This window comes from Suricata suricatta, chromosome 14 (assembly GCF_006229205.1).
Source record: "Suricata suricatta isolate VVHF042 chromosome 14, meerkat_22Aug2017_6uvM2_HiC, whole genome shotgun sequence".
In the NCBI taxonomy this organism is placed as follows: Eukaryota; Metazoa; Chordata; class Mammalia; order Carnivora; family Herpestidae; genus Suricata; species Suricata suricatta.
The window spans coordinates 51,631,849-51,658,135 of NC_043713.1; the positions used below are offsets into that span (position 1 = coordinate 51,631,849).

Sequence of the window (26,287 nt, forward strand, 5' to 3'; positions counted from 1 at the left end):
TAAATACAATTTAGTTGTATAGCTCAAATTCTCTTGTTAGTGGAACTCTATCTCCTATCCTTACTTAAACTGAACAGATTAAACTTTTTTTCAGATTAAATTTTTTTACTTATTTTTTATTTTATTTTATTTTTGGATGTTTTTTATTTATTTTTGAGAGAGAAAGAGAGACAGAATGAACAGGGGAGGGTCAGAGAGAGAGGGAGGTACAGAATCTGCAACAGGCTCCAGGCTCTGAGCTAGCTGTCAACACAGAGAGGCTCAAACCCACAAACTGTGAGATCATGACCTGAGCCGAAGTTGAACACTCAAACGACTGAGCCACCCAGGTGACCCTATTTTTATTTTTTTAAATGTTTATTTTATTTTTGAGAGAGAGAGAGAGTGAGCACCAGTGGGGGAAGGGCAGGGAAAGGTAGGGGGAGAGAATCCCAAGCAAGTTCTGCACTGTCAGTACAGAGCAATGATGTGGGGCTTGAACTCATGAACCATGAGATCATGACCTGAGCTGAGATCAAGAGTCAGACAACTGACTAAGCCACTCAGGCACCCCAGATTAAATTTTTCTAACATGTACATTTTTTCCCTCCATTTCAGGCTTGAAATGTTTCTGAATATAAAACATCTGGAAGACTGAATCTACATATCAATGGGTGTGGAGATTACAGGACATCTCTACTACTTTATGCCTATATCATTTGGATTTTTCATCATCAGCATGTGTCAGCTTTATAATCAGAAAAGTCAATATTTCTATTTTCACTTTTAAAAATGTGGGCAAACTCTAAGATAATTTCCTCACAGAAAATTCACTTCATGTGTTGTGAGACACATTCATTTCATATCAAATCACTCTCTCTCTCTCCTATATTTGCCTTTCTACTTTTTGTTTTTTCAAAGAGTGAACTTAACCATTCTATGATAGGTTTAAGCTCTATTCTTTTTTATTCCTGCCCCACCCCCCCGCACTTTTTTTTCTAGGCTGTTGGTCCCCTTTGCTTGGCTTCTCATCCTTGTCTTGCTTTACCTGAGTCAGGTCCAACCTCAGTACTTGGGATCCAGTGCTGGGAAACTGGGGAGCTGGAGATTTTTCTGGCCATAAACACATACCACCATCATCCAGGATGTGTCTGACTTTCATTTTACACTGTCCTTTGGCCTCCTGACTCATTTGGACAACTAGATAGCATGGTAACTGCCTGACCTTCCTTCACCTTTTCTCTTCCCCATTACAGGTGACCTTGTCTAGCTTCTCAAAGTTTTGTAAGGGGCTGGGGAGCTCACTGGCATATGCTAAGATGTCATGTTTAAAGGTCATCTCTCTTGGAGGATATATTTATATTTTTTATGGGGACAGTAAATACTTTAACCTTGGAAAGTGGCTGACAGATGGTATGGCCTTTAGTCTACAGTGGCAGGTCAATGGTAGATCTTTTTAGAGCAGGCGTACTCTGAGTATCTTCCAAGGCCCACCATCTAGGCAGGGGCTTATTCTGCCAACAGGTATTTCTGTATGACTGTGGAGAATCCACCCTTCAACCTAAGTAATAAGAGCTAGAATCATATCCCCCACAGTTTCTGAGGCTCTAGTGTGGATTTAGGGTCTCCAGGTATCAAGGCTGACATAGGGGAAAGCATTCTTTAAAAATATCTTTTTGGGATAAGTGAGATTTAGTAGCTTTAGTAGAACAGTCTTTGGTAGATGAAGTTAGGAATTTGTTCAATTAAGCACTTTAAAGGAATTTGGAAGGCAAAGGCACAGATAAGGGTGAGGATTAGGTCAAGGGTTGAGTGAACTCATTCCACTCATTCCATGTGAGCACAAGCACGGGGAAGCCCATGAAGTGAGACACAGCATGACTCAAAGGAATCCACAGGTAAATGCTTGCCATCATGAATGCTATGAAAATAGCACACGCAAAGCAAAAATCATCCTCAAAAAAAAAATCAGAGGTAGAAGTGAGAAAGTCACCTTCCTAAGACTGTGAGTAACAAAAATGTGAGGTAGGTAAGTACAGGCAAGGAGGGAAAGAAGAGGGAGGAAGGGAGTTGTGGATGTTTTCCAGAGGTAGGCTAAGGGATTCAGGTTAAATATAACCAAACTGCTTTAAGCATCAGAAACTTCCCCCAACCCCAACCACTGCCAAATGGAATCTTACCAGGAGCCCAATATATGAAACAGACCAAAGCAGAAATGTTGTATTTTATCTTGCTAACTTTGAAGTTAGTATCATTAGAGGAATATTTCTTCTTTTTAAAAATAAAATGTTTCTCCAAATATGAGTATCTTCTTACCCTCAGGTATGTGTTTTTAATAGCTGCCTCATTGAGTCCTCGCCATTGGTCATCTTTGGCACTGGCCTCCTTCAAGTCCACAAAGTAACCAGTGACAGGAGTCCTTCCAGAGTGGATTGGAGGCCTCCACTGCAGAACCAGGGAGCTTTTTCTGACTTCACTATACTTGAGACTGTGTGGGGGTCCTGAGAGAGAGAAAGAGTCCAATGCATAAAAATCATGATGTAGATGAAAATACTCAAATACATGTAAATCTAGAACCACATTTAAAGTCTTTTTTTTTTTTAACATTTATTTATTTTTGAGAGACAGACAGATCATGAGCAGGGGAGGGGCAGAGAGAGAGGAACACAGAGAATTGGAAGCAGGCTCCAGGCTCTGACCTAGCTGTCAGCACTGAGCCTGACGTGGGGCTCGAACCCACGAACTGTGAGATCATGACCTGAGCCGGAGTCAGACGCTCAACCTCAAACGACTGAGCCACCCAGGCTCCCCACATTTAAAGTCTTAAAGCTGAATCCGGTGTTTTTCTTTTGTAAATTCTACCATTTCTTTAGAAATAGGTATTTTGTAGTTAATTCATATCAAGTTTCCTCAATGGCTCTATATCAACCCACTTAGTCCCTTTATGGGTAGTAGGTGGATAGGGGCCAGTTCAAGGTACCCCTCAGAGGCTGGATGAAAACTTGCCTTCAGGGTGTTCTTGGGCCTGTGGTCCTCACCTTTTATCAGAACAGCTTAACACAATTGCAGATTCAGTTTCCAATTATTTTTGGATGGTAATCTAAAACTTTTCCTAAATTTCAAATTAGGATAAAGAAAGCAACTCTATTTGATGACATATGAATATAGATAGTAATATTTTATAGTAATAGTAATAATTTACAGGAAAAAGGAATATATTACAAAAGAGCTCCCTTCTGGAGGTTAATCTTTCTCATAAAGCATATATCCCATCTAGGAGTGAAACCAAACTATAATTACAGCTTACAAAGAACTTTCACCAAAACAGATACAATCAATCCCGTGGGCCCTGAATCTGTGCTAAACACTGCTAGATACTTTATATTTATTTACCTCATTCATCCTTGAAACAATTACCAGAAAACTCAGAGAAGCCAAATAGCTTGATTAACCTGTTCAGGAAGAGAACAAAGTGTTCTCCCTGTCCATGTGCTCTTTACACTCTTGGGAGAATCCAAACTACTAAGTGATTTCTGTCATCTTTCCATGACCACCAGCTAGCTGGTGGTATTTGCAAGTGATATATCTTCTTTTTTCCTGTCCTTTTTTTAAAAAAAATAACTGATCCCTAACTTACCAATTGAAATCCCCTGAACTGACTCACAGTGCTCTAAAAGCCAGCCACAAACACAGACCCTACCATGCTGTGCTTTGGCAGTTTGCAACTGAGAGCTCAGTATTTGTTGGCCCTGTACCTTGGCTTAATGGTCTCAGATCTGTGTGAGCCTTGCCTTCTGACAAGGTAATATGGTAATAGATTTAAATATTAACATCAATACCATATTCTAGTGTGTTATGTTCTGTTTTGCAAAGGGCCTTTAAACCATTTTCTTGTGTCATCCTTAGAACCCGTGAGGCAGCCAAACACTTAGCTCTCACCCTACAATCTCTTTTGTTAACTATATCCTGTTGAATCAAAACGTTTTCCACAAGCCTGCTCAGAATTTCTGTCTCTGGTCACTCACATTCTGACTTTATTCAGGAATTGCAAGAATTAAAAAAAACAGATCCGCTTTTGTGTAGGTGACAGAAGGAGCTTAAGAAATATCAACTGGCCTAACAGAGGTACAAGGAAATGCAGCATGTTTGCCTCTTATATTTACTGACGTTGAGTGAGTGCTTGAGCTTCTCTTGGGTTCCTCTTCTAAGTTTTTATTCACACTTGACAGAGATGTCATGCAAATAAACACTCACTAAGTGAAGGCTAAATGATGGTTCTTCAAGGGCACTAGGGTTTCAAATGGAGGAAGAGGGTTGTGTTAGGGACAAGGCTGGTCCACCCAGTATGTTCCAGTGTGGCCTTGGTCCTAATGTGGTAAATACTGGTGCTATACCAGTTATTACATATTTTGAATATTAAAGCCAAGTGGGAAAATTTAGTCGTCCTGTGGCACTCACTGAATCTCTGAAGTTAGTGCTGTTGGAAGCAAAACAAAATCATCCACCAAATACATTAACATTGCTAGTTTGAAGCCTAATAGCTTCGCACATTTGTTTGTATTCAATTTTTTAATTTGTTCAGTGTTGTAGCTGTATGAGTTTTAAAAAGCATAGGTAAATTCTTCTGCCTTCTCCCATTTTCTTCCCTGTTCAGCCACCTACATACGATGGCAACCTCCAAAAGAGAGTATTTCCAGCCAGGTATTAGTATCTTTGTTGGGATGCAGAATTGGGACAATATTATAGAGAGTAAAAGGACTGAAGAAGTGGAGAGACAAGTGGAGAAAGTCTATGACTTAAGCCCTAGGCAGGCATGTTAAATCCACCTACATGATATAACAAAGAGCTGACAGAAGGGAGGAGAGACACACCAAGGAAGAGGAGACACATTGGCTGAGCCTGGAGAGACAGATTTTGAGGATGTTGGTAAATGAAAGGTTCAAGTGCAGTAGGAGAATGCACAAGAATTAGGGACTGCAGGAAGAAGTTTCTGAGATACTTTGCTGTGGGATATGAATTAGATGGCCTTCAGTGGTCTTTAAGAAGCACAAGTAAAAATCAGAATTCCTTTTAAATGATCATGTGGTACTCATATTTTGTGCTTCTGTTAATCTTATTCCAAGCAGAGGCATAACTATGAGGGCTCTATGATTTATTTGGAATACAAGCACAATAAATTATACTCAGTTTTATATAGGTATTATTTAATAGCATTATAAGAATATTTTAAGAAATCATAAGGGGCCAAGAGAACTCTTTTCCCTTAAGAGTTGTCTATATAGCACTTAGATGTAGTTCCAAGTTGTAGTTTCTTTTGGAACAAACCCCAAGCTTCACTGCTGAGATATGGTTAATACAGTTTACCTGGAACAGCAATGGTCCACTCTTCACATCTGAAGCAATCACTTACTGCTGAGGGCACTCCCAACCCAGCAATGTTCATGGCTGCCACTTGGAACTGATACACCATGTTTTCCTTCAGGTTGCTAATCTGCAACACAACAATATCACAGAGAGTGGGTGTTGATTCCGGTTTGTTTTTTAAAGTTGTTCAATATTTTATTTACCTACCTGCTGTGTTGGACACACCCTGAGGTGACCCCCCCGCCACCATGAGTCATACCCTATTGTAATCTCCTCCCTTGAGAGTCAGTGAAGCCGGTCACCTGCTTCCACCCAAGAGAATATGGCAAAGATATTGGAATATCAGTCCCATGATTGTGGTTCCATCATTTGGAAAGGGAAGAGAGATATTATAGATGTAGTTAAAGTCTCTACTTAGTTCATTTTTGAATTCATCAAAAGGGAGATGATTGGGGCATCTGGGTGGCTCAGTTAGTTAAGTGTCCAACTTCGGCTCAGGTCATGATCTTGTGGTTCATGGGTTTGAGCCCCGCATTGGGCTCTGTGCTGACAGCTAGCTCAGAGCCTGGAGCCTGTCTTCAGATTCTGTGTCTCCCTTTCTCTCTGACTCTCCCCTGCTCATGCTCTCTCTCTCTCTCTCAAAAAGAAATGAAACATTTAAAAAAAAAAAGAGGGGGGGGAGATGATCCTGGATAGGCATGATTTAATCAGATGAAAACTCTCAAAACAGGGTATGGGACTTTCCTGAGGAGAACACTGTCCTGATGGCCTTGAAAGAGCAAATGCCAGGTTGCGAAATGCCTAGCCACTGACATTTGGAGAAGGCCAGCCTCTAGGAGCCAGGAGCCCCAGACTCAGAGCTGAGGAACTGAATTCTACCAGCAATTGAATTAGCTTGCGAGAGAACTCAGCTCCAGATGCAAATGAGCCCAGCTGACACCTAGATTAAAGATTTGTGAGAGACGGAGCAGAAGCAGCATCTAAGCCATGCATAGTCTCCTCACTCACGGACACTGTGATATAACAGATGTAAGTCATCTCAAGTCACAAAGTTTGTGGTAATTTGCTATGCAGCAATAGAAAATTAATGCTTGTACAGATAAAAATTAAGAGAATTCTAAACTAGGTATCAAGATATTCAAAATCTTGTTATTTTTCTGCTCCTTACTGAGTGACCTAATATCTTCTATATCTCTCAGAAGAAAATGGGTTGTTGTAAATATATGTGATAAAATAAGGAATGTGAAAACATTTGCAAAATAAAAATGACAGAATATACTAGTTTGAAAAAAATCCATGGACTATGAACAATCCTTTGGGCACTAAAAATACTTAATAAATGGAGGTATTGATGGAAACAGCTGAGTTCACTAAGTTTACCTATTGTATGACTTAAGACTACACAAGACAAATATATATCTATGATCCAGTCTACTCCTGATTTGATCATGAAGTCGTAAGTTCATCTGCAAGGTGTCTTGCCAGTTATTTAGGGTACAAGTAGGCTAACAATGGCTATATGTTTTGGAACAAAATAATACAAACTCTCTTTTTGAATCACATATACACACTCCCTTTAAGAAGGGGAAATCTTGTTAATTAAGAGGAAACCATCATGTAGATAACGTGGATCTAAAGGTACTTTATTCAGGTACCGTGGCTGTTTTGGGGCCTCACTAGTATGAATAACTACTCCAATTTTCCTGGGATTATGGGGTTTCTAAGGATGTAGGCAGTTAGTGCTGAAACTAGCAAAGTCATAGGCAAACTGGAAAAGTTGGTCATTCTAGGCTTAGGTGAACTATTGTGCATGGGACTTCTATTTCTGGCAATGGTGAACTAGGCTATAGAGATAAATCACCTTGCTAAAAAATTAAAAATACTAGATAAAAATATCTTTAAAAAATCTTTTAAACACCATCAAATTAGTGTCAAGATGTTACCAAATTATCAGGCCAGCATAAAGGGAAAGAGGGAACAAAGAGAGATAAATGAAACATAGAAGTGGCTTTTATCTTTGGGAATTGGCCAATAAAAATTTTTTTTGACCTTTAGTTTTGATTATCTAACAAGTAGAAGGACTCAGAAATCAAAGCCTAGAGCCAACGCAAATAGGACATAGTAAAAGGGAACCCTCTACAATTAAGCTGGAACCCCAAACGGTTTTACTCTTTGGGGATAAAGATGAATTAGAAATCATTCTGCCTTCATACAGTGCAAATTCATTCCTTGATTGTCCAAAAAATTAAAGCCTTGTACTTGATTAAAAAGCAAATTAAACACATGGTATCCCCAGATACCTTGTAGAAGCAAATGCAAATTCTCCCCTGAAAAAGATGCCTTCATCCTAAACCTCAATTATTAATGCAAGTAATATTTTAAGGACAATGAGCATCATATAATCAAGGTTAACCAAGCATAGAAAACAAGATACCATGAGCAAGACAACAAAACCAGTGATAACAGATATAGACTCACAAAGATATTAGATGATGGAATTATCAGACATAGACTAGAAAAACAGCTATGGTTACTACATTTTAAATATAAAATACAAATTTAAAATATCTGCAGGAGAGAGCAAACCAATTAAAAAATACTTTGCAAAATGTGACTTATAAAAGGGAAAATAGAATAAGTGAAAAATAATGGGATGTGTTTAACAGGAAATTAGATGAAAAGAAGAGCAAATTTGTAAATAGAAAGTTATAAGAAATTATACAGATCACAAGTGCAGAAAGACACAAAGATGGGAAAAAGAGAAGAGTGATTAACAGACATGGAAGATATGAGGATGCCAAATACATGTTAACTAGAGCTTCAGGAAGGAGAAGAGGGGAGAGAATGGAGCAGCAACAATATTTAGGAGATAATAGCTTAGAATTTTCTAGAAAGACCTTCCTGAAAAATCCAACCCACAGGTTAAAAATCCTCCTGTGGAAATCCTTGGAAGAGACATTTTTAAAAAATCTATACCTAGACACATAATATTTTAACTGTAGCACACCAAAGAGATAGTGAAAATACTAAAAGCTAAGAGAAAAAACAAATAACCTTCAAATGAGCGAACAGACTAAAACCTGATGTGTTGAGGTGCCTGGTGGGCTCAGTTGGTAGAGCATGTGACTCTTGAACTTGGAGTCATAAGTTCAAGCCCACATTGGGTATAGAGATTACTTAAAAATAAAAAAATCTTAAAAAAAATAAAAATAAAAGCTGACATGTCAGTGGCAACAATGAGCCAAAAGACAGTGGAATTATATCTTCAAAGTGTGAAAGAAAATAACTACCATTATATAACCTTTTATGCAGGTTGATGCAAAAATTTTTTGAAGAATGAAAAGAAAGTTACTTTCAGACAAAAGTGAAGAGTATCTACCTTCAGAATACCCTCACTAAAAAATATTCTAAACTATTTAATTTCAACAAAAGGAAAGTAATCTCAAATGGAAGGCCAAAGATGTAAAATCCAAACCAAATAAAATGTAAAATATGTAGATAAATCTAAATAATTACTGAGTATAAAACAATAATTACAATACTTTTGGATTTGAAAAGACCTAAAATACACCGACAATAGCATACAAGTTGGGAGCTGGCTTAAAGTATTTTGAGGCTCTATTTTTTCAGACAAGGGTAAAACAAAAGAATAAATTCAGACTTTTATTTGTTCATTATAATTTCTAGAATAACCACCCAAAACAAACCCAGAAACCCAGAATCTATAGCTTTCAAAGTAGTGTAGAGGAAAAGGGGGTGGCTGAGGGGAAAAGAACTGTTCAAAGTAATCAAGCAAGGACAGAAAGTGAAACCAAAAAGGCAGGACAAACAGAAAGTACAAAATAAGATGACTGACTTTTCAAAAACGTAATTAGTGGTAACAATAAATACTCTAGTTAAATGACAAAGACTCTCAAGTAGGAAAAAATATATAACACTATAATATTTTTAAGAGACACTTATAAAGCATAAAGTTAAAGATAGATTGAAAGTTAAAGAATAAAAAATTGTATACCATTTAAACACCAACCACCTTAAATTGTTAAGTTTCTATCTATTAATATAGATAATATAGACGTTAAGGAAAAACATATTGTTAGTGATATAGAAAGTCACTTGTATGTATCCAATAACATCCCTTCAAAATATATAAAGCAACATTTTAATTGGGTGAATTTTACCTATGTGAATTATGTCTCAATAAAGTGAGATTTTCCTGCAATTTTCCCTTTCAGTACTATCCTTGTCAGGTATTTATATCAAATTCATTATAGTCTCAGAGTAATTTCACTCATGAAGAGAGAGGCAAAAATCCTAAACAATAATAAGCAAAAAGAAAATCCAATAATATATAGACATAGTATACATAATGTCCAGTTTGGATTTATGCCAGGAATGCAAGGTTGTTTTAACACTAGACAATTATTAGAATATACCACATTAAAACTAAAGAGAAAAATTATATATCCATATCAATAGATTCAGAAAAAAAAATTCAATAATTTAAATTAATTCTTAACTAGGAACAGAAGGAAACTTTGTTGATAAAAGATGTCCATCAGATACAGATAGTAAATATAATATTTAGTGGTAAAATGTTGAAAGGTTTTCCTTTAAGATAAAGATCAAGTCTAGATGACAAAGACCACCATTTCTATCAATATTTTGTAAAGATTCTAAGCAGAAAGTTAAGAAAATGAAGCAAAAAATGTAAAATTTGGAAATGAAGAAGTAAACTGTCATTTGCAGATGATATGATGAAACACAGAAAATCAAAAAGAGCTCATAGGTAAGTTATTGAAATTATGAGACAATTTAGCAAAAAAACCTACACATAACAATGACATGTAAAATCAATATATAAAAATTAGGTATATCTCTATATTCCAGCAATAACAAAATGATATAAAAATATACTATTTAAACATTGAAAATATGTAACACCTATACATAAGTAACATGATGTGTAGGACTACTATAGAGAATTACAAAACTTTATTGAGAAACTTTAAAGAAGACCAAAATAAATGGAGAGAAATATGATGTTCATGTATTAGAAGATTTAATATTTTAAAGGTGTCAGGAGCATCTGTGTGGCTCAGTTAGTTAGTCCAACTCTTGATTTCGCTCAGTTCATAATCTCACAGTTCACGAAATTGAGATTCAGCCCCTAGCCAAGCCCTGTGCTGAGCCCCACTTTGGGCTCCTAGCTGTCAGCAGGGAGTCTGCTTGGGATTCTCTGTCTTTACCCCTCCCCCACTCCTGCACACATTGTCTTTCTCTCAAAATAAACAAACATTAAAAAAATATATTTTAAGTGTCAATGATTCCTCAGTTTCTTTATAGAGTTAATACAATCCCAGTGAGAATTCTAAAATGTTTTTGTTTAATTTAAATATGTTTATTGTATTTTCTTTGGCTTGTCATGTTTTTTGGTCGAACTTGGTACCTAAAAATAGCCTTGGAATAAAAAATAAACAGAGATAACTTGATCTACCAGTTATCAAATTTATTATAGAGAGGCAATGATTAAATTAGTGTGGTACTGGCCCAGTGGTAGACAAACAGACCAGTGGAACAAAATAGAGAACACAGAAGCATACACTTGCATCGAAGAAATTTGATATATAATGCAGATAGCCTAGCAGAATAGTTGAAATTTTCAATAGGTAATGCTGGGACAACTGGGAGCCCACTGGGGGACAATGAATGTTGACTTTTACTTTACACCACACACAACATTTATAGGTGAAGTAATGACTTTAATGTAAGTGGCAAACCATAAAGGTGTCGGAAGATAATCTAGTACAATATCCTCATGACCTTCAATAATGAAGGCATCGCTTTAAAAAAAAAAAAAGGCGGGGGTAGAGCAATCACTAATGACAAAACCAATGTTGTTAAGTCTGGCCACAATAAATCTGACATTAAAACTAGTGTCATTACCATAAGGAGAAGAAAATATCAGCCAATAAATGGGAGAAGATAGACACAGCTTCCACAGTTCCCAAGGATTTAAACTCAGAATATATGAAGAACATCACAAGTCAGTAAGAAAATCTGTTAGAAAACTGGCAAAACCTTTGAATAGGTATGTTATAAGAGATTTCAAATGGAAACTTTCAAATAACTGAATGGAAAAGTAGACTGTGAGATGGTCATATGATAGAATATGATACAGTAGTGAGGTCATAGCTACACACTGACATGGAAGAATCTTAAAAATACTCTTTTATGTACCTTGTTTTATTCTTTATGTGTTCAGTATGTGTGTGATATTTCATTAATTTTATATGTTAGGTTTAAAAAGTGTGGCACTGATTTGGGGAAAGCATTTCCCCAGCCCCGCCCAGCTCTTGCCCCCACTGGGTTCTGTGAGTATTAGGAGGTGGTAACTTTCGTCTAGCTGACAATGCTCTAAAGAGGCGGGCCATAGCTATGGCAACGGTGAAACCCTTCCAGTTGTCTGAGATGGGCAAAGCAGTGAAGAAGGGAAACTTGTGGGTAGACACATGTGAATCATCTCTTCACGGGGGACACTTCACAGGTGGTGAGCTGAGTCTGGCCATCAGGGTTACATCCCTTTATCCTTTGTGATTTGAATACTGAAAGTTAAAAATCTAGTCACATTTGGATCCTGGGATCCTTGCAGCTACTGACATATTGATTACAGATATTTCACAAGTCTTGAAATAAACACTAATTTTTATAATAAATATACATTTCATAGCAAATGTTCTGGGAAGTCATTGTTTTGTGTATGAATCAGAAAATACAAATCCTTCCTGGTCAGATTACTTCTACTTACCTTTGTATATCACAGTGACACAACTCAGGTCATTGGAGACAGCGGACACTGGAGTAATAACATGAATCATTTACAAGATGCCGGGTATGTAGGTGGGTGTGCATGGTTTGCAAGTGACTGTGTCATCATATATGACATGACACACTACAGAATATCACACATTTACCTTATATGCCTCATCACTGACAGCTTTGATGTTGGCTTCTCTCCATCTTCCTGGAACCCCATCAATTACCTCACGATAGTTCACATAATAGCCAGTAATTTCAGCCCCGCCAGTCTTATCTGGTTGCTTCCATCCAAGAACCATTGAGTCACGACAACTTTCAAGACAAGTGATACCATAGGGCGGTGATGGTGCCGCTGTTGCAATATGAATAGTTCGTGAGTAGAAAGAAGCGTATTTATCAGTCTATGTACATTAAACTCATGTTAACATTTAGTGCCATGAGTGAGGGTACTAGGGTCTTGGCAGTATAAAACGAAATTGTGAGACTGATCAGTAACTTGGCGTCCAATTTGGTGTATGAGAAAGAAAGCCAACACTCAGTAAAAAGTGCACTGCAATTATTATTGCAAAGATAAAAAGAACCTGTTTCACTCCTCCACAGAAAAATAATTTTTGAAATACTAAAGCAGGATGGTGCAATAATAAGAAAAATGATTCTGTTACTCATAAGAAGACATATTTTCCCAAGATGCATATTTTTGTTTCTTTATGTGGCTTTGTTTCTATTCGCTCTTTGAGGAAAGTGAAATAAGTATATTAAGTTTTGCATCAATTTCCTTACTGAGAATTTCCATATTATTTCCAAACGGATAGCATTTCACCTTTCAGGCATACATACCCTTGTGAGACCTTAAAACTAAACAAGTTCTGTCTACACACAGGAAAAATCTTATTCTGGAACTCAGCTAAATGCCACCTTGAAAAATAAATGTTTTTAAAAGCCAGGCACAATCTGCCATGTAATTTTTCTCTTATTATATAACACTATTTGCTATATTACTTTTAACCTGATATTGGACTATTATTCATATAGTATGAAATACTGACTAGTTGTCACTGTTTATTAGTGTGTAACCAGAAATATATTTGGATGATGTTTTAAAAGATTTCCTTCATTTATGTGGCTTTGCTGATCTACTTTTCACCCAACTGCTAAATTATGGTTTTCAATAAGGAAAGAGAGTGTGAGATGGTAGAAAGAAATCCATCTAGATGTGCAAGAACATCAGAAAGAGTTTTTTAAATATTTATTTGGATTACAGGAAAAAAGAACTATTTATTCTTATTCAAAAGATTCTCAGAACAATAGAGATTTTAAAAATAATACATGTGTTTCTTTTCCTCCTCACCAACCTCCTTCATTCTTTATATTAAAAAAGAAAGTCCTCTCCCCGCCATTAAAGAGCAATGTTGAACGTGAATTCTCAAGGGAATAGCCCATGTCAAGTTGAAGGGACAATAAAAGCGTCAAAAAAAAAGATGTTACAATGTTACAGAAGTTAGGGGTGGGATAGTAATAGGGGATGAAAGAGAGGCATCCTATAATTTGTCAGTATATGCTTATCATTTCATTTTTATTTGATAAGAAAAACACTGTCTCCTAAAATATATAAGGCACAAGTACCAAATATCCTAATCATAAAATTCTGAGCTTATTGATAAATAGTCTTAAATAAATCACTTCTGGGAATGTGATTCATGTATCATAGAATTTAGCTTTATATGATTATAATACCCTGCTAAAATTTTCATGCCAACTCAGAGAGATAATGTTACTGATATTTATTTGAATTAAATATGAAGGATAACTTGAAAACATGAAGATGAACAATAGAAGTCAGTAACTATGATCCTGATTAAATGTGACTTCTTTGTAAAATATTTTTCCTACACATGTACTGAACATGAACATTTCAAAGGACCTCGCATAGGCTGTGATTATCAAATCCTTCGTGCTCTCAGCTCTAATTTCTTAGCAAAATGAGGCCAAACGTGTCTATCTGAGAAACCAAAAAGGACTCTATAACCAAATTACCTTAAATATTCTACTGTCATTAAGCACAGTGAATTGTGTATAAAAGCCAAGCTCATATAAAATTACTTTTACAACTCACTAGACAAAAGTATTGCAAATGGAGAGCTGAAAACACAGAAAATTAAGAAGATACATAGATGAAAGTGAACACGGATGGAAGAGTGTGATCTGGACAATGAGGTGAGGACACTGATGGAGACAGATGGAACAGTTGACTCTTTCAAGTCTCACCTATGTCCTTCTTCTTTTTCAGAGGGTCAGACTTACTTTTCCCCTTAAGAGCTGCCTTCTGTGGTGGTGGGGTAAGCTCTTCCTGAACTGTTTCACTTACTTTACTCACTTCTGTTTGGCCCAGGTTGTGAGCGCTACTGGGTAGTGAAGGTTTGTTAAGTTTGCTACCAAGCAAAGCATCTTTCTTAAAGGTTGGCCGGGAGGCTTCATGCATGCCTCCCCTGGAGTCAGTTAGTTCACCAGCTGTCTCATTCAGTTCAGGCCACACATCTGGAGACACTCCTCCCCCTACAATCACCAGATAACAACAGAAACACTTTGAGCCCAGACACAGTCCAAATTGCTCTTACTTCATAGAACAAAGGGAAAACCATTAGGACCACAAACAGAACAAGAGTAATCTTAGTTTAACAGAAATCACTCAGATTTGCAAGAAATGTGGAAAGCATGCGTTTCACATAATTTATACCAAGGAAACCTTTCAACTTCTCCATATTCTGGAAAAAGAAGAAATGAGAACAAGAAAACCACAGACAGAAACAGGAACCATTCTGATTTGCAGAATCCAAGGATACAAGAAAAAAGCAAACTTCTGACATTTTTTGAAAGATATTATTAAGTCCTCTTATTCAACAGGATAAGGGGGCAGAATCATAAAGTGCACAGGACATACATTAAAGATCCTGATTTTATAACAGCTATAATTATGTATATTACTGAAATATTAATGGTCTTTACCTCCCAACCTCAAAATAAAAACAAAATCATGTTCACTACTGGAATATTAAAGTAATTATAATATTATAAGGATTATTAAAAAGTAATACGGCATGACAACTGAAGATAACTGGTATTAAGTCATCTTTCCCTTCAAGTGTGTGTTACTCTATCACAGACCTCATTTCTCGTGCTCTGAACTACCTGGGTCCCTTCCCCACTTTACCTAAGATCGGGAGGCACATCAGGTACACACATACAATTACTTTATTACTGGTTTTATTCTGTTGGTTACTTTGTGAGCAGAGGTGTAGCATATGATCAAGCAACCACAAGTGTCTTGCACAAAATTTAGAGGTGTTTGTAAGAAGCCTGTTAAAGTGTTGTTAGTGAAAACAAGCCAGGCTTTGTCGCAGGTGAAATGGCATTTAGGTACAAAATGACGTGGGTTATGGGTGATATACCATGTCACGGAGCCGAATGGCCCTCCATGCTCCCAGGATGGGCACGAGGTCAGAATGGAGTTCCACACAACGGGAACTATCTAAGGAAGCTCGGACGTGTGAAGACGGCAAGGCGACAGATGCATGGAGTAGGGGTAAGTGATGAGGATCTGTAAAATGACTGTGGAAGGTTAGCTGTCACCTGCAGTCAGAGAGAATGATCATCTGGGCATGGAAGCCTCCAGCAGGACTAGGAGCTTTAAAACCATTTTTGGCGAGGACGTATCTTCCTTTATAACTTATAAAAATTTACTTTGTTCCTCACAAAGCTATGCAGAAGGTACTTACCTATAGCAGCTTTTACTTCAATCGCTTCTGAATCCTGTGAATATTCACTAAGTCCAGCTGCATTAACTGCTCTGACCCGGAAGATATAACTCTGACCAGTCGCCAGTCCGTGGCAAGTAAATCTAAAAGGAAAGGGAGTTTTTAAAAAGTTTCCTAGGAGGAAAATTAGACAAGATGATTTTAGCTTAACTGAATGGTCTGGCTTTATAAAAACAATCTGTAGAGAGACCAGGTAATGTATATGCTTTAGATAAGAAGAGAGCTAAATAAGGCGATTTTCTAAACTCACTCTATCAAACAATGCAGAGTCCTGGTTTTCCCCTGAATTAAGTACCTTAACTTTTCTGAGCCTCTGTGTGCTCATCAGTAAAATGGGAATGATAATACCTCCACAGTAACTTTTGTGTAAAGATTGGCCATAAAGTATTTGAAGAATTTACTTCCAGGCCTGGCATATAGGATGCATTTAATAAATAATAGGTGATATTAATGATATCATTAATGGATATTTCAGGTTTACACTTATGGCTGTAAGGCATTGGCTGCTCCCTGTTACAGAGGCCTAGTCACTGATTCCCTGCATGCCAGGGAAGGCATAATGACTTACGAAATTACACTAGAATCTGAAAATAAGATGAAATATGGATAACCACTTAGCTATGGGGATCCAGTAATGAGGTGTGAATCCATGGGCAGTTTCACACATAAAACAATCTCCCTCCTTAATAGCTATTATGGTTATAAAGCTGTTCCATGAATCACTGTAACATTTTAATCCATCCTTAACACTGTAACCAGAGGAAATAACAGGTCTGCTAATGACTCTATTACCATTAGTAAAGGTGGAATATTTAATGAAGGCAGTCATAAATTAGGCCAATCCTTCAAATCAGCTCAGTTTAGCAAATATTTATTGAGCACTTCAGTGTTTCAGACGCTGACCTAGGTATTGTGGACACAAAGATGAATAAAAAATGGTTCCTGCTCTTGAAAAGCTCCCATCTGTTTGGGGAAAGGCAGACCCTGCCTCACCCTCTATAAATATTTATAAATAGTTTCAGGAAAATACTGAGAACTCATAGCAACAGTGAAATGAGTAAACGGCCAAGTGAATCTCTTGAAAAACATATTGCTTTCTCCCATTAATTGATTTGTCTCTATTTGCTCATATTCTGCAACAGAAACAACTCTTCCTATGGGGGTCCTTGGACTTTAAAGTGGCCATGCCAGAAGCTGCCTAACAAGTCTATATGACATTTCTGGTGGGAAGTGGGGGGGGGGGGGGGGCAGGGGGAATTCTCCTCTCAGATTGGTCCTAAATCAAAGGAGTCTCAGAGTTTAGTTCCAGACCGGAATTCATCATCAACCTGCAAAGCTGGTTGATTTGAAAGCAAGAAAAAAATCCCAACCCTCTTCATATTAGAAACAGATGTAAAGAAGTGGCAAAGTATTCTGAATGTCCTTATTTTGGTGTTACTTATGTCTCTTTAGCAGTGAGTTTAACCATGTTCAGAACTTGTAAAATGTTGGTACTTTTTTCCTCTTCATTTAAAATGCCTGGGTATTTTATGTCAGCTGGAGCCTATCAGACTCTTGAAATCTTATCACTTTGGATAGTAAAGACCATAAAAGAGGGGTAAAAGAACAAATAGCATAAAGGAAGAGAATCAGAAAAGAACTATAAAGTGAACTCATCATAGGGGGCGTTAACGTGTTTCTAAGTGTTTAATATCCCAAGTAAACTTTTAAAAAATATATAGCAGTAGATTATGTTCAATTTTAAATTCATTTGGATATTGAAAGCATAATGATTTAAAAAATCTTCCTCCATTGGACGTCGGTGCTGCTGTAAGGGTCCGTGGCCAATTTCCCCCTGATAGCCTCTGTGCTCCCCGCAGCCTCCCTGCCCCCGCACTGTGGTTACCGTGGGCCCTTCACAGGGTTGTTGTTGCAGGGCTCCCACTTGCCAGAGCCAACTACGCTTGACTCTATGTAGTACCCGACCAGCTCTTTAGCGTCTTTGGATTCCTCCCATGAAACTACCACTGATGTGTCTGTATTTCTGCTTGGGATGATTTTGCCTGGGGCCTTCGGGATATCTGACAAAGGAGGAAAATGATGATCAAACTCAGGTGTGGTTAAAAAAAATTCATTCTTATCATACACACACACACACACACACACACATAAATTTTACATAACTAATCATGTCAAACATAGAGTTGCTTTACTTTATATTTGTTAAAGCAGAAAATAAAAAAATAAATACGTTAGTGTGGGGGGCATAATGATACACTAAACACCCAGGAACATACCAACCCAATCCAGAAAAAAATATATTAGCAATCTGCCGAAACTCCCAGAGAAGTTTACTTTTCATAACCTCATCATTCATAATAATGAATTTTAAAAATTTGCCAGTCAAGTACAGTCATCAATTAAATTAATGACATGAAAGAAGGATGGCACCACTTTTGCTTCCGGATCTATACGTTCTAATGAGGTTCTTGCTTTGGAATTTTTTCTTAAATTGAAGGAAAGGAAGTTCACAGTTGTTCAACCAAACTCCACACTTACCAAGCTTATCCCCTACCACGGTCACTTCCGTTGCCTCTGAGGGCTCACCCACTCCTGCCGAGTTAGAACAGCGGACACGGAAACGGTAGGATTTCCCTTCAGCCAGGTCGAACAGAGCAAAGCGGGGAGACTTCACAGGGAGCTCTGTGTTCACCCGCTGCCAGTTCTCTGTTTCTGCGTCACACTGCAGCCCAAACAGTGAGACCATTCATGGCACAGCAAGGACACATGGGAACTCTAGGCCAGGCACCTAGCAGTCTTATTTATCCGTCAACAAACCACTTACCTGTTACCATGAGTTGAACTGAAGGAGAGATTTGGAGGAAATGGGGATGAAGCATCTGTAGTCCAGAGGATTATCTAAATCAAATTGGCTTTGCACTGTTTGATAAATACTTTAATACTTTACTGATTTTATTAACCAAGTAAGATCATCAATCTCCTTATAAAAGATCTTAATTTATTTTGAGGACTGCTTGGGTGGGTAATTCAATTTAATATGATAAGATACTTTAATTTTCACTGTTATAAACTGCTTTATTTTAACTGAGTGTTATTTAATGATTCAGAATATCATTCAGATCTGTGCTCAAACACCACAGCAAGCCCTTCTTGATTACTCCCTCCCTATGCTATCAAAGAATCTAAAACAGTTCTTTGCTCCTTTCTCATCCCTTCCTATACCTTACCTTGCTTTATTATTTTTTTCAAAATACTTATCTTGATTTGAAAGTAAGTGATTTGTCATTTCCTCCACTGAAAAATAAGTTTCCATGATTGAGTTCAGGGAGTTGTCTTGTTCACTGCTACCCTCCAGAGTCTAGACTTGTGTCTGACACATAAGAAATAATCAGCAATTGTTTTTTCTTGAATAAATGAATTTTTTTGGAAGGAAGGAAGGATGGAAAAAAGGAAGGAAGCTCATGAAAGATAAAGATGTTCTTTTTTTCTTGCTCATATTTTAGAATAAATTATGGGGAAAATGAATTTAAAGCAATTCTATTCTTAGAATTAAAGTGATCTAGAGCAATTCTGAAATCCTTAAAAGGATGTGGTTTCTATTTGCACTTTGGTAGAAAATACGGTGAGAAAACTATCAGTAGTCTTCAGTAATCCTTTTCCCTTCCTATTTGAACTCTCAGTTCTGCCCAAGGTCAGCAGAAATGATTTTGCTTCAGAACTTTTGAACAGTTCAAGAGACTTTTCCAGAAATCCAAGCCTTGTGATATAGTGACCAGCTGTGAAGGGTGATACGTTCTTGGGACTATAAGAAAACTGGTATACCACCTGGCATAATCTTCATGGATTTGAAATGGGAAGCAACGTTACATGGCAAAAAGGACCCAGAGGCATCCACTGTGGTCCTAGCTTTGTTAAGAATGAGACATGTGACCCTGGGAAAGTCACATGAGTACTCTTTGATCTCAGTTTTATCATTTGTAAAATAAGCAAATGTGACAAGGTAACCTCTCAAGTCCCGTGTGTCATTGTGTGTGGAAAAAGAGAGAGGATAAATTCCCCCTAAGCAGTCAATCTGCTGATAACTGAGGGATAAAATTCTCCCAGACTTTCAATTCTTCAGTTTATGGCTTTAATTCATTTTGACACATTCTCCCCTGGGGAACATATAACAACTATCAGTCATTTATACTTTCATAATAAAAATAATAGCTGCCTTTCAGTATGCTAAGAGCTTTATGTCATTGTAACTCGTTAATCTTCTCAACTATGCTCTGAACTAAGTATTGTGGAGGTAGCACTGTGTGATTATACACGTTTTCCAAAGAAGACAGGCTTGGGAAGGTCAAAAGGCAGCAATGTATACTAGTTGGATACAGTATATGAAACTGAACCAGGTTTCCCGGGTTCAAATCCTAGCTCTGTCTCTTACTAAAGGTATGACCTGAGCAAATTATATGCTCCATCGATGCCTCCATTTCCTCATCTGCAAAATATGCATGATGAAAATAAAAGTATTTCCCTCATAAGGTTACCATAAGTATTATTAGGTGAGTTAATATGTGCAGAGTGCTTAGAAGAGTGCCTGGTCCTTGGTAAACATTAGCTATTTTCATCCCTGCATGCAGAAACAGAGCTACCAAATGATACAGCCCTTATCTCTGACAGGACCAGATTTTTGATAAGGGAATGAGAGAAAAAAGGACTGAAGACATAAGACATCTGAGAAAAAAGTTGGGGCTGAGAAGAACACAGTAGGATAGGAAGGCTGGGAGCACTGGAGACCCATTCATCCAATTCCCTTGCTAATAAACTCCTTAATCTCAACCATTTCATGGCTCACAGACATGGTGTAATTGGGCATTAGCTGTAGCTATGATGGGTGACTCTGTGTTTATGTGCATGCAAAGTTCTGTAAAGAAGAGCAAGCTTGGGGGTCATCGAAGAAGCAGAACTCCCATGGACATGAACATTCTAGGGATGAAAATGTGTTTCGGGACAAGAGCATGAGGAACATTTCCCTTTAGAAAGGCCAATGTACTAGAAGTGGCTCATCAGAAATAACTTTAGACTCAGCTCAGTAGAACAGTTTGATGCTTGGATGATTCCGTAAGTGTGCCCCAGGTCTCTGGACATGTTCTGTCCCCCCAATATGTCAACATCCTGGGCCTTTTGTATATGTCAGCCAGGCCTGTACAGGCCTCTCCACTTGCTCTGCACTCGAGATGCTCCCTCTGTGCCACATGAACAGGTTCGCTGGTAGATGAACACTTAAATTTTTAATCACAGACTCATATGTATTTAGGTCTAGGGAAGTTAACAGACTTTCCTGGAGAAATTAGGGTTTATGTGACCAGAGGAAATGTTCAACAGAAGCCAAAGTTGACTCATTTGAAGAAAACGCCTCAGTGGTACGTTGTTACTGTGTCATTATTATAGGAAAGATGGTAATTACTGTCAGAGAGCTTATTCAGAACTCTCTTCCTGTGGAGCATTTCAAAAAGATTCAGTGGAGGGTATGTATTAAGCACACCAGGAAATAAACATTTTCCACTCTAGTCTTGCCCTCTATTAAAAACCAAAAAAAGAAAAGAAAAAATTTTAGATCCGAAATGCTACTCAAGTTCTATTTAATTTGAGGTTACTATCTGGAAAATATAAAAATTATATAAATATACAAATTAATAACAATAAAAATTTTAATATATTTTTAGTAAGATCAGATTCTTTTGAAAGATGTCTATACTATAATGTTAAAAAGATAATCCATTTATTGTTACCAATGTGCTAGGAATAAGGAGAAATGAGGCATGCTCCTGAAAGACATGATAAATGTCTTTATCAAGGAAATAAATTAATACATTAATTAAAATGGGAAAGCCACAGACCCTAGCACTTTTAATGCTAGTATAATTTCTTTGATGATCTGAAATAACTAAAGGCCATAAGGATAGTTGCCCATTACTTTCACATCATCCCCTAATTCGCAGATGTCTGCAAGCACCTATATACCTATGGTGTCTATTCTCCTGTAATAATCATCAGGGAAGGTGACCTAATAGATGTTCTGAAATTGAATGATCAGAATAGCATTAAGGATGAAACACAAAAGGTCTTAGGAAAACTCACCAAGCTCTGTAATATTTTTGCCAAATAGAGACCTTTTCTATAATTTTACTTTGAAGGCAAAGATGTAAAGTAAATGACAGTTTATCATGTTATCACACATATAAAAACAAAATACACAAAAAATACAGCTAATTGTTTCATTCACTGTTCTTCAAAAATCATGGTGCCTGGTTGCCACTGTAATGTAAATGTTCTCACAAGTAACAGGAAGTAGCTTATTTTAATTTCACTTTTTTCAATTACATCTTAATCAAAACTTTCTTCATGTATGGATTTTGAACCTCATTTTAAGTAAATTCTCTTTAAATGCCCCCTCCCAGGAACAGTTATGTTTTGCCTGGCATGTACTCCTCCTGTGTGTCTGCCCTTGAAACTGGGCCTCTTGCCCCAAATAATGTCCTGGTCTTGGCTCTTCTCCATTTTCCGGGCATAAATACTTACTGTAACTGCCCTCAGATCTGTGTATATGACAGATTCCCAAATAATTCTCATCATTCCACCCAGTTTAGGCCTTCATTACATGCTACCCTCTCCAAGATCATGACAATTACATTGCAAGGCATTTGAGGGAAAGAACTAGCCAGTATCTCGTGCTGTTTTGCAATCCCTGACCCCAACCTACTACCCGCAAGTAGAACAGCGCTAGCCAAGTGCCAGGCAGCATGAAAGGACTTTCTCTCTTTGACCCTCCAGCTATCTGACAGTATTCTGAAAGTACTGTCACTTCTATTCCTCTGGCTCTCTACCCTCATCGATCTTCAGTTTTGACTGCAGAAGACAGCTGTAGAGAGATGAAAAGCTATTACTAGAGTGAGAGAGACAGAGAATGCTTCTAGAAAACTGCTATATGAACAATCTACAGTTTGGGGAGCATTTCTCTTCATAAAAGGGCGATAATTTAGGGTCTGTGAACATCTTAGGAGTCTGTGGATGAGCTTCACAGATCGATATACCCCCTGAACTTTCAGGCAAAGTTCTGTGTAATATACATTTTTCTGTGAAGACTGTTCATAGTTTATACAGGTTTGAAGAGTTCAGGACACAATGGAAATTTAAGCTCTATTTCTCTAAAGAAATCTTTAGGAAAGGGTAAGAGGTAATAATGTTTGATCCCAGAGTCTTACCTTTTCCACAAAGTACAGAATGCCCTCATGACCACGTTGGCCAGGGGGCTTCCAACTTAGCACCACATAGCTCCGGGTTGCCTCTGTGACAGAGAGGTCTGTGGGGGGCCCAGGAACAATACCCTCTGAAAAACAACAAAGTACACACTCTGCGAATCCCGGCGTGCTCCAAGGGTCATAGATGCTTCTCTACTACCGGGGGACGAGTTCATTACTGTCCATAGTATAAAGAAGCGTCCCAACTCTGAAATCCTTCCTAAAACATTCATTTATTCACTCAAAGCCACAATTTTACTTTCTTTGCTTGACAGTTTTGATTTTCTTTCTGGTTCCTAAAAACAGTAGTAATGACATAAGCTATATTTTCCATACATCTTATATCAGCTTTTTATAGAGTATCTTTACAGGGCACCTGGGTGGCTCAGTCAGTTAAGCGTCTGGCTTTGGCTCAGGTCATGATCTCACGGTTCATGAGTTTAAGCCCCATGTTGGGCTCTGTGCTGACAGCGCAGAGCCTGGAAACTGCTTCGAGTTCTGTGTCTCCCTCTCTCTCTGCCCCTCCCCTGCTTATACTCTCTCTCTCGCTTTCAAAAATGAATAAATATTAAAAAATTATAAAATATCTTTTCAAGGATGTTTGGAAAGCAAACAAACTTGGGATATGAAGATAGTATATTCTCTAGGGCAGAAAGTTGACTTGTTTTCTGCCCAGAATAGTAAAGATAATGTCCTTCTTCAGAGAAAGGTTGTGTAGGTTTGTTAGCAGCCCCCTTCTAAGACTGGGGTATCCCAAGTACAAGGTTTCTCAGATGTGACACAAATGTACTGTGTCTGCACACTCATCTGTGCTCCTCCATACCACCCTGTGGGACTTGGTTGAGGGGTGCAGTGCAGGGAAAAATAATGAGAACATGAAGCTCACACTGTCTGCTATGCTGTGAATTATAGAGTCCCTTGTTTCTGATCTAGGAGTCCCTTGTCTTTTGCCAGCATCTATGAACCTGTGGTATAAAGCTTATTAGTTTGAAAGTACATTAAAACTTTAGAGCCTCCACAGTTCCTGACATCAGAGTAAACTTTCCACATCAAATAACTGAAATACCATGCAAAATAAATGAAACACCTGTTATAGACTTTGGATATTAGCTGGCCTACGACAATGATGCCTAACAGAAGAGAAACAAATTAAGTGAGTTCTACCATTGTCCTACTTCATTGTCTGGAGAGAATTTCAAGACAGCAGCTCAGAAAGAGGGACCCACGGTAGAGCCTGGCAGTCTCCCCAGCTGGAAAAGAAAAAGCTGGAAATTCAGGAAGGGCAAGGTATCTATCTACAGATAGAGTCACAAGGATGAATATGGGAGGAAACGGCTGCACTGAGAGGCAGGCTTCAGAGATCTACAGAGGGTCCCTCTGGAGTTCTCACCTGAGTATTGATCAGCACATGAATATGAGGAAACCACGTGAGACTGGAGAAAACCCACACAAAAGAACTGGAGAGAACAATCCTCAAAGCTCTCATGGGGCCTGGGAGAGTCCATATCCCACCACTAAGAGTGGAAATCTAATTCCCACGCATCTGGAAGAGTACCGCTCAGAAGAGTATTGCCTCTGTAATATGGCCAAATTATCCCTAGACTAAAGGCTGCTCTGATTTCACCTAACAAAAGCAAGCTTTGAAAGATCAAATCATTTCCCCAGATCAAAGCCCCAGAGCATTTATAAAAACACGAAAATATTCAGCACCAAGCAATGTAAGTTCAAAATGTCTGGCATCTCATGAAAAACTATTAAGCATGCAAAGAAGCAAGAAAATATAGCCCATCCTGAGAAGTAAAATCAATCAATGAGAATAAAATGAAAAATGTCACAGATGATAGAATTAGTAGACAAGGGTATAAAAACAGTTATTATGAATATATTCTGTATGTTCCAGAGGGTAAAACATTAAACCTGTTAATTAAAGACATGGAAAATGTAAAAATAATACAAATTGTTCTAGACTTCTACAGCTGTAAATTACAAAGCCTAAAATGAAAACAAAATTGAAACAAAACCCACACACTGACTGGAATTCATAGCAAGTTAGACACGCAAGAAAGGATAGTAAAATTATGACACAGTAGTAGAAAATGTCTAAAATGAAACACAGAAATCAAGACTGAAAGGAAAAATGGACATCCCATCAGTGAGCTGTGGTTTCAAGTGGCACGTAATTGGATTTCTTAAAGTAGAGAAGAGAGAAAGGGATACAGAAAAAATATGTTTAAAGAAATACTGGTGAGGGTGCCTGGGTGGCTCAGTCGGTTGAGTGTCCAACTTCAGCTTAGGTCATGAGTTCAAGTCCAACATCGGGCTCTGTGCTGATAGCTCAGAGCCTGAAGCCTGCTTTGGATTCTGTGTCTGTCTGTCTGTCTGTCTGTCTCTGTCTCTCTGTCTCTCTCTCTCCCCCCTCTGCACTCATGCTCTGTATTTCTCCCTCTCTCTCTTAAAAATAAAAATAAGCATTAAAAAAAATACTGGTGAAAACTTTTCCAAATCTGATGAAAACTATAAACTCATATATCCCAGGAACTTGTACATCCCAAGCATAAGACACATGAAGGAAACAGCACAAACACATATCATAATCAAATTTGCAAATCCTATGATAAAAAGAACTATAAAAAGCAGGTAGAGAGAAAAACATCTGAGGAACAAAAATAAGAATAACAATAGTCATTCTTATAGTGTAGGTCTGAGCTACAATGGACCATCCTTTCTTTTTTTTTTAATGTTTCATTTTTATATTTTATAGAGAGACACCCGGCATGAGAGGGGGAGGGGCAGAGAGAGAAGGAGACACAGAACTGGAAGCAAGCTCCAGGCTCTGAGCTAGCTGTCAGCACAGAGCCTGACGTGGGGCTTGAACCCACAAACGTGAGATCTGACCTGAGCTAAAGTCGGAGGCCTAACCCACTGAGCCACCCAGGTGCCCCTGGACCATCCTTTCTAAAGTACTGAAAGGAAAACTGTCAAGCTAGAATTCTATAACCAATGAATATATATTTCAAAAATGAAGAT

At 37.9% G+C, this 26,287-nt stretch overlaps 1 protein-coding gene across 2 annotated transcripts in view; it reads right to left on the reverse strand.

The window, feature by feature from the left end:
- MYOM1 (myomesin 1) overlaps positions 1-26,287 on the reverse strand; it is a 136,481-nt gene that overhangs the window by 48,899 nt on the left and 61,295 nt on the right. Inside the window, exons 14-21 of one of the 2 annotated variants that reach the window (XM_029922472.1) lie at positions 23,225-23,349; positions 18,513-18,696; positions 17,860-18,034; positions 15,936-16,057; positions 14,428-14,715; positions 12,318-12,514; positions 5,344-5,470; positions 2,296-2,480 (exon numbers count right to left, since the gene is read on the reverse strand). In XM_029922472.1, coding sequence (XP_029778332.1) covers positions 2,296-2,480; positions 5,344-5,470; positions 12,318-12,514; positions 14,428-14,715; positions 15,936-16,057; positions 17,860-18,034; positions 18,513-18,696; positions 23,225-23,349 — 1,403 coding nt within the window. The remainder of the gene's footprint in view (positions 1-2,295; positions 2,481-5,343; positions 5,471-12,317; positions 12,515-14,427; positions 14,716-15,935; positions 16,058-17,859; positions 18,035-18,512; positions 18,697-23,224; positions 23,350-26,287) is intronic. The other variant, XM_029922471.1, reaches the window with a different exon arrangement.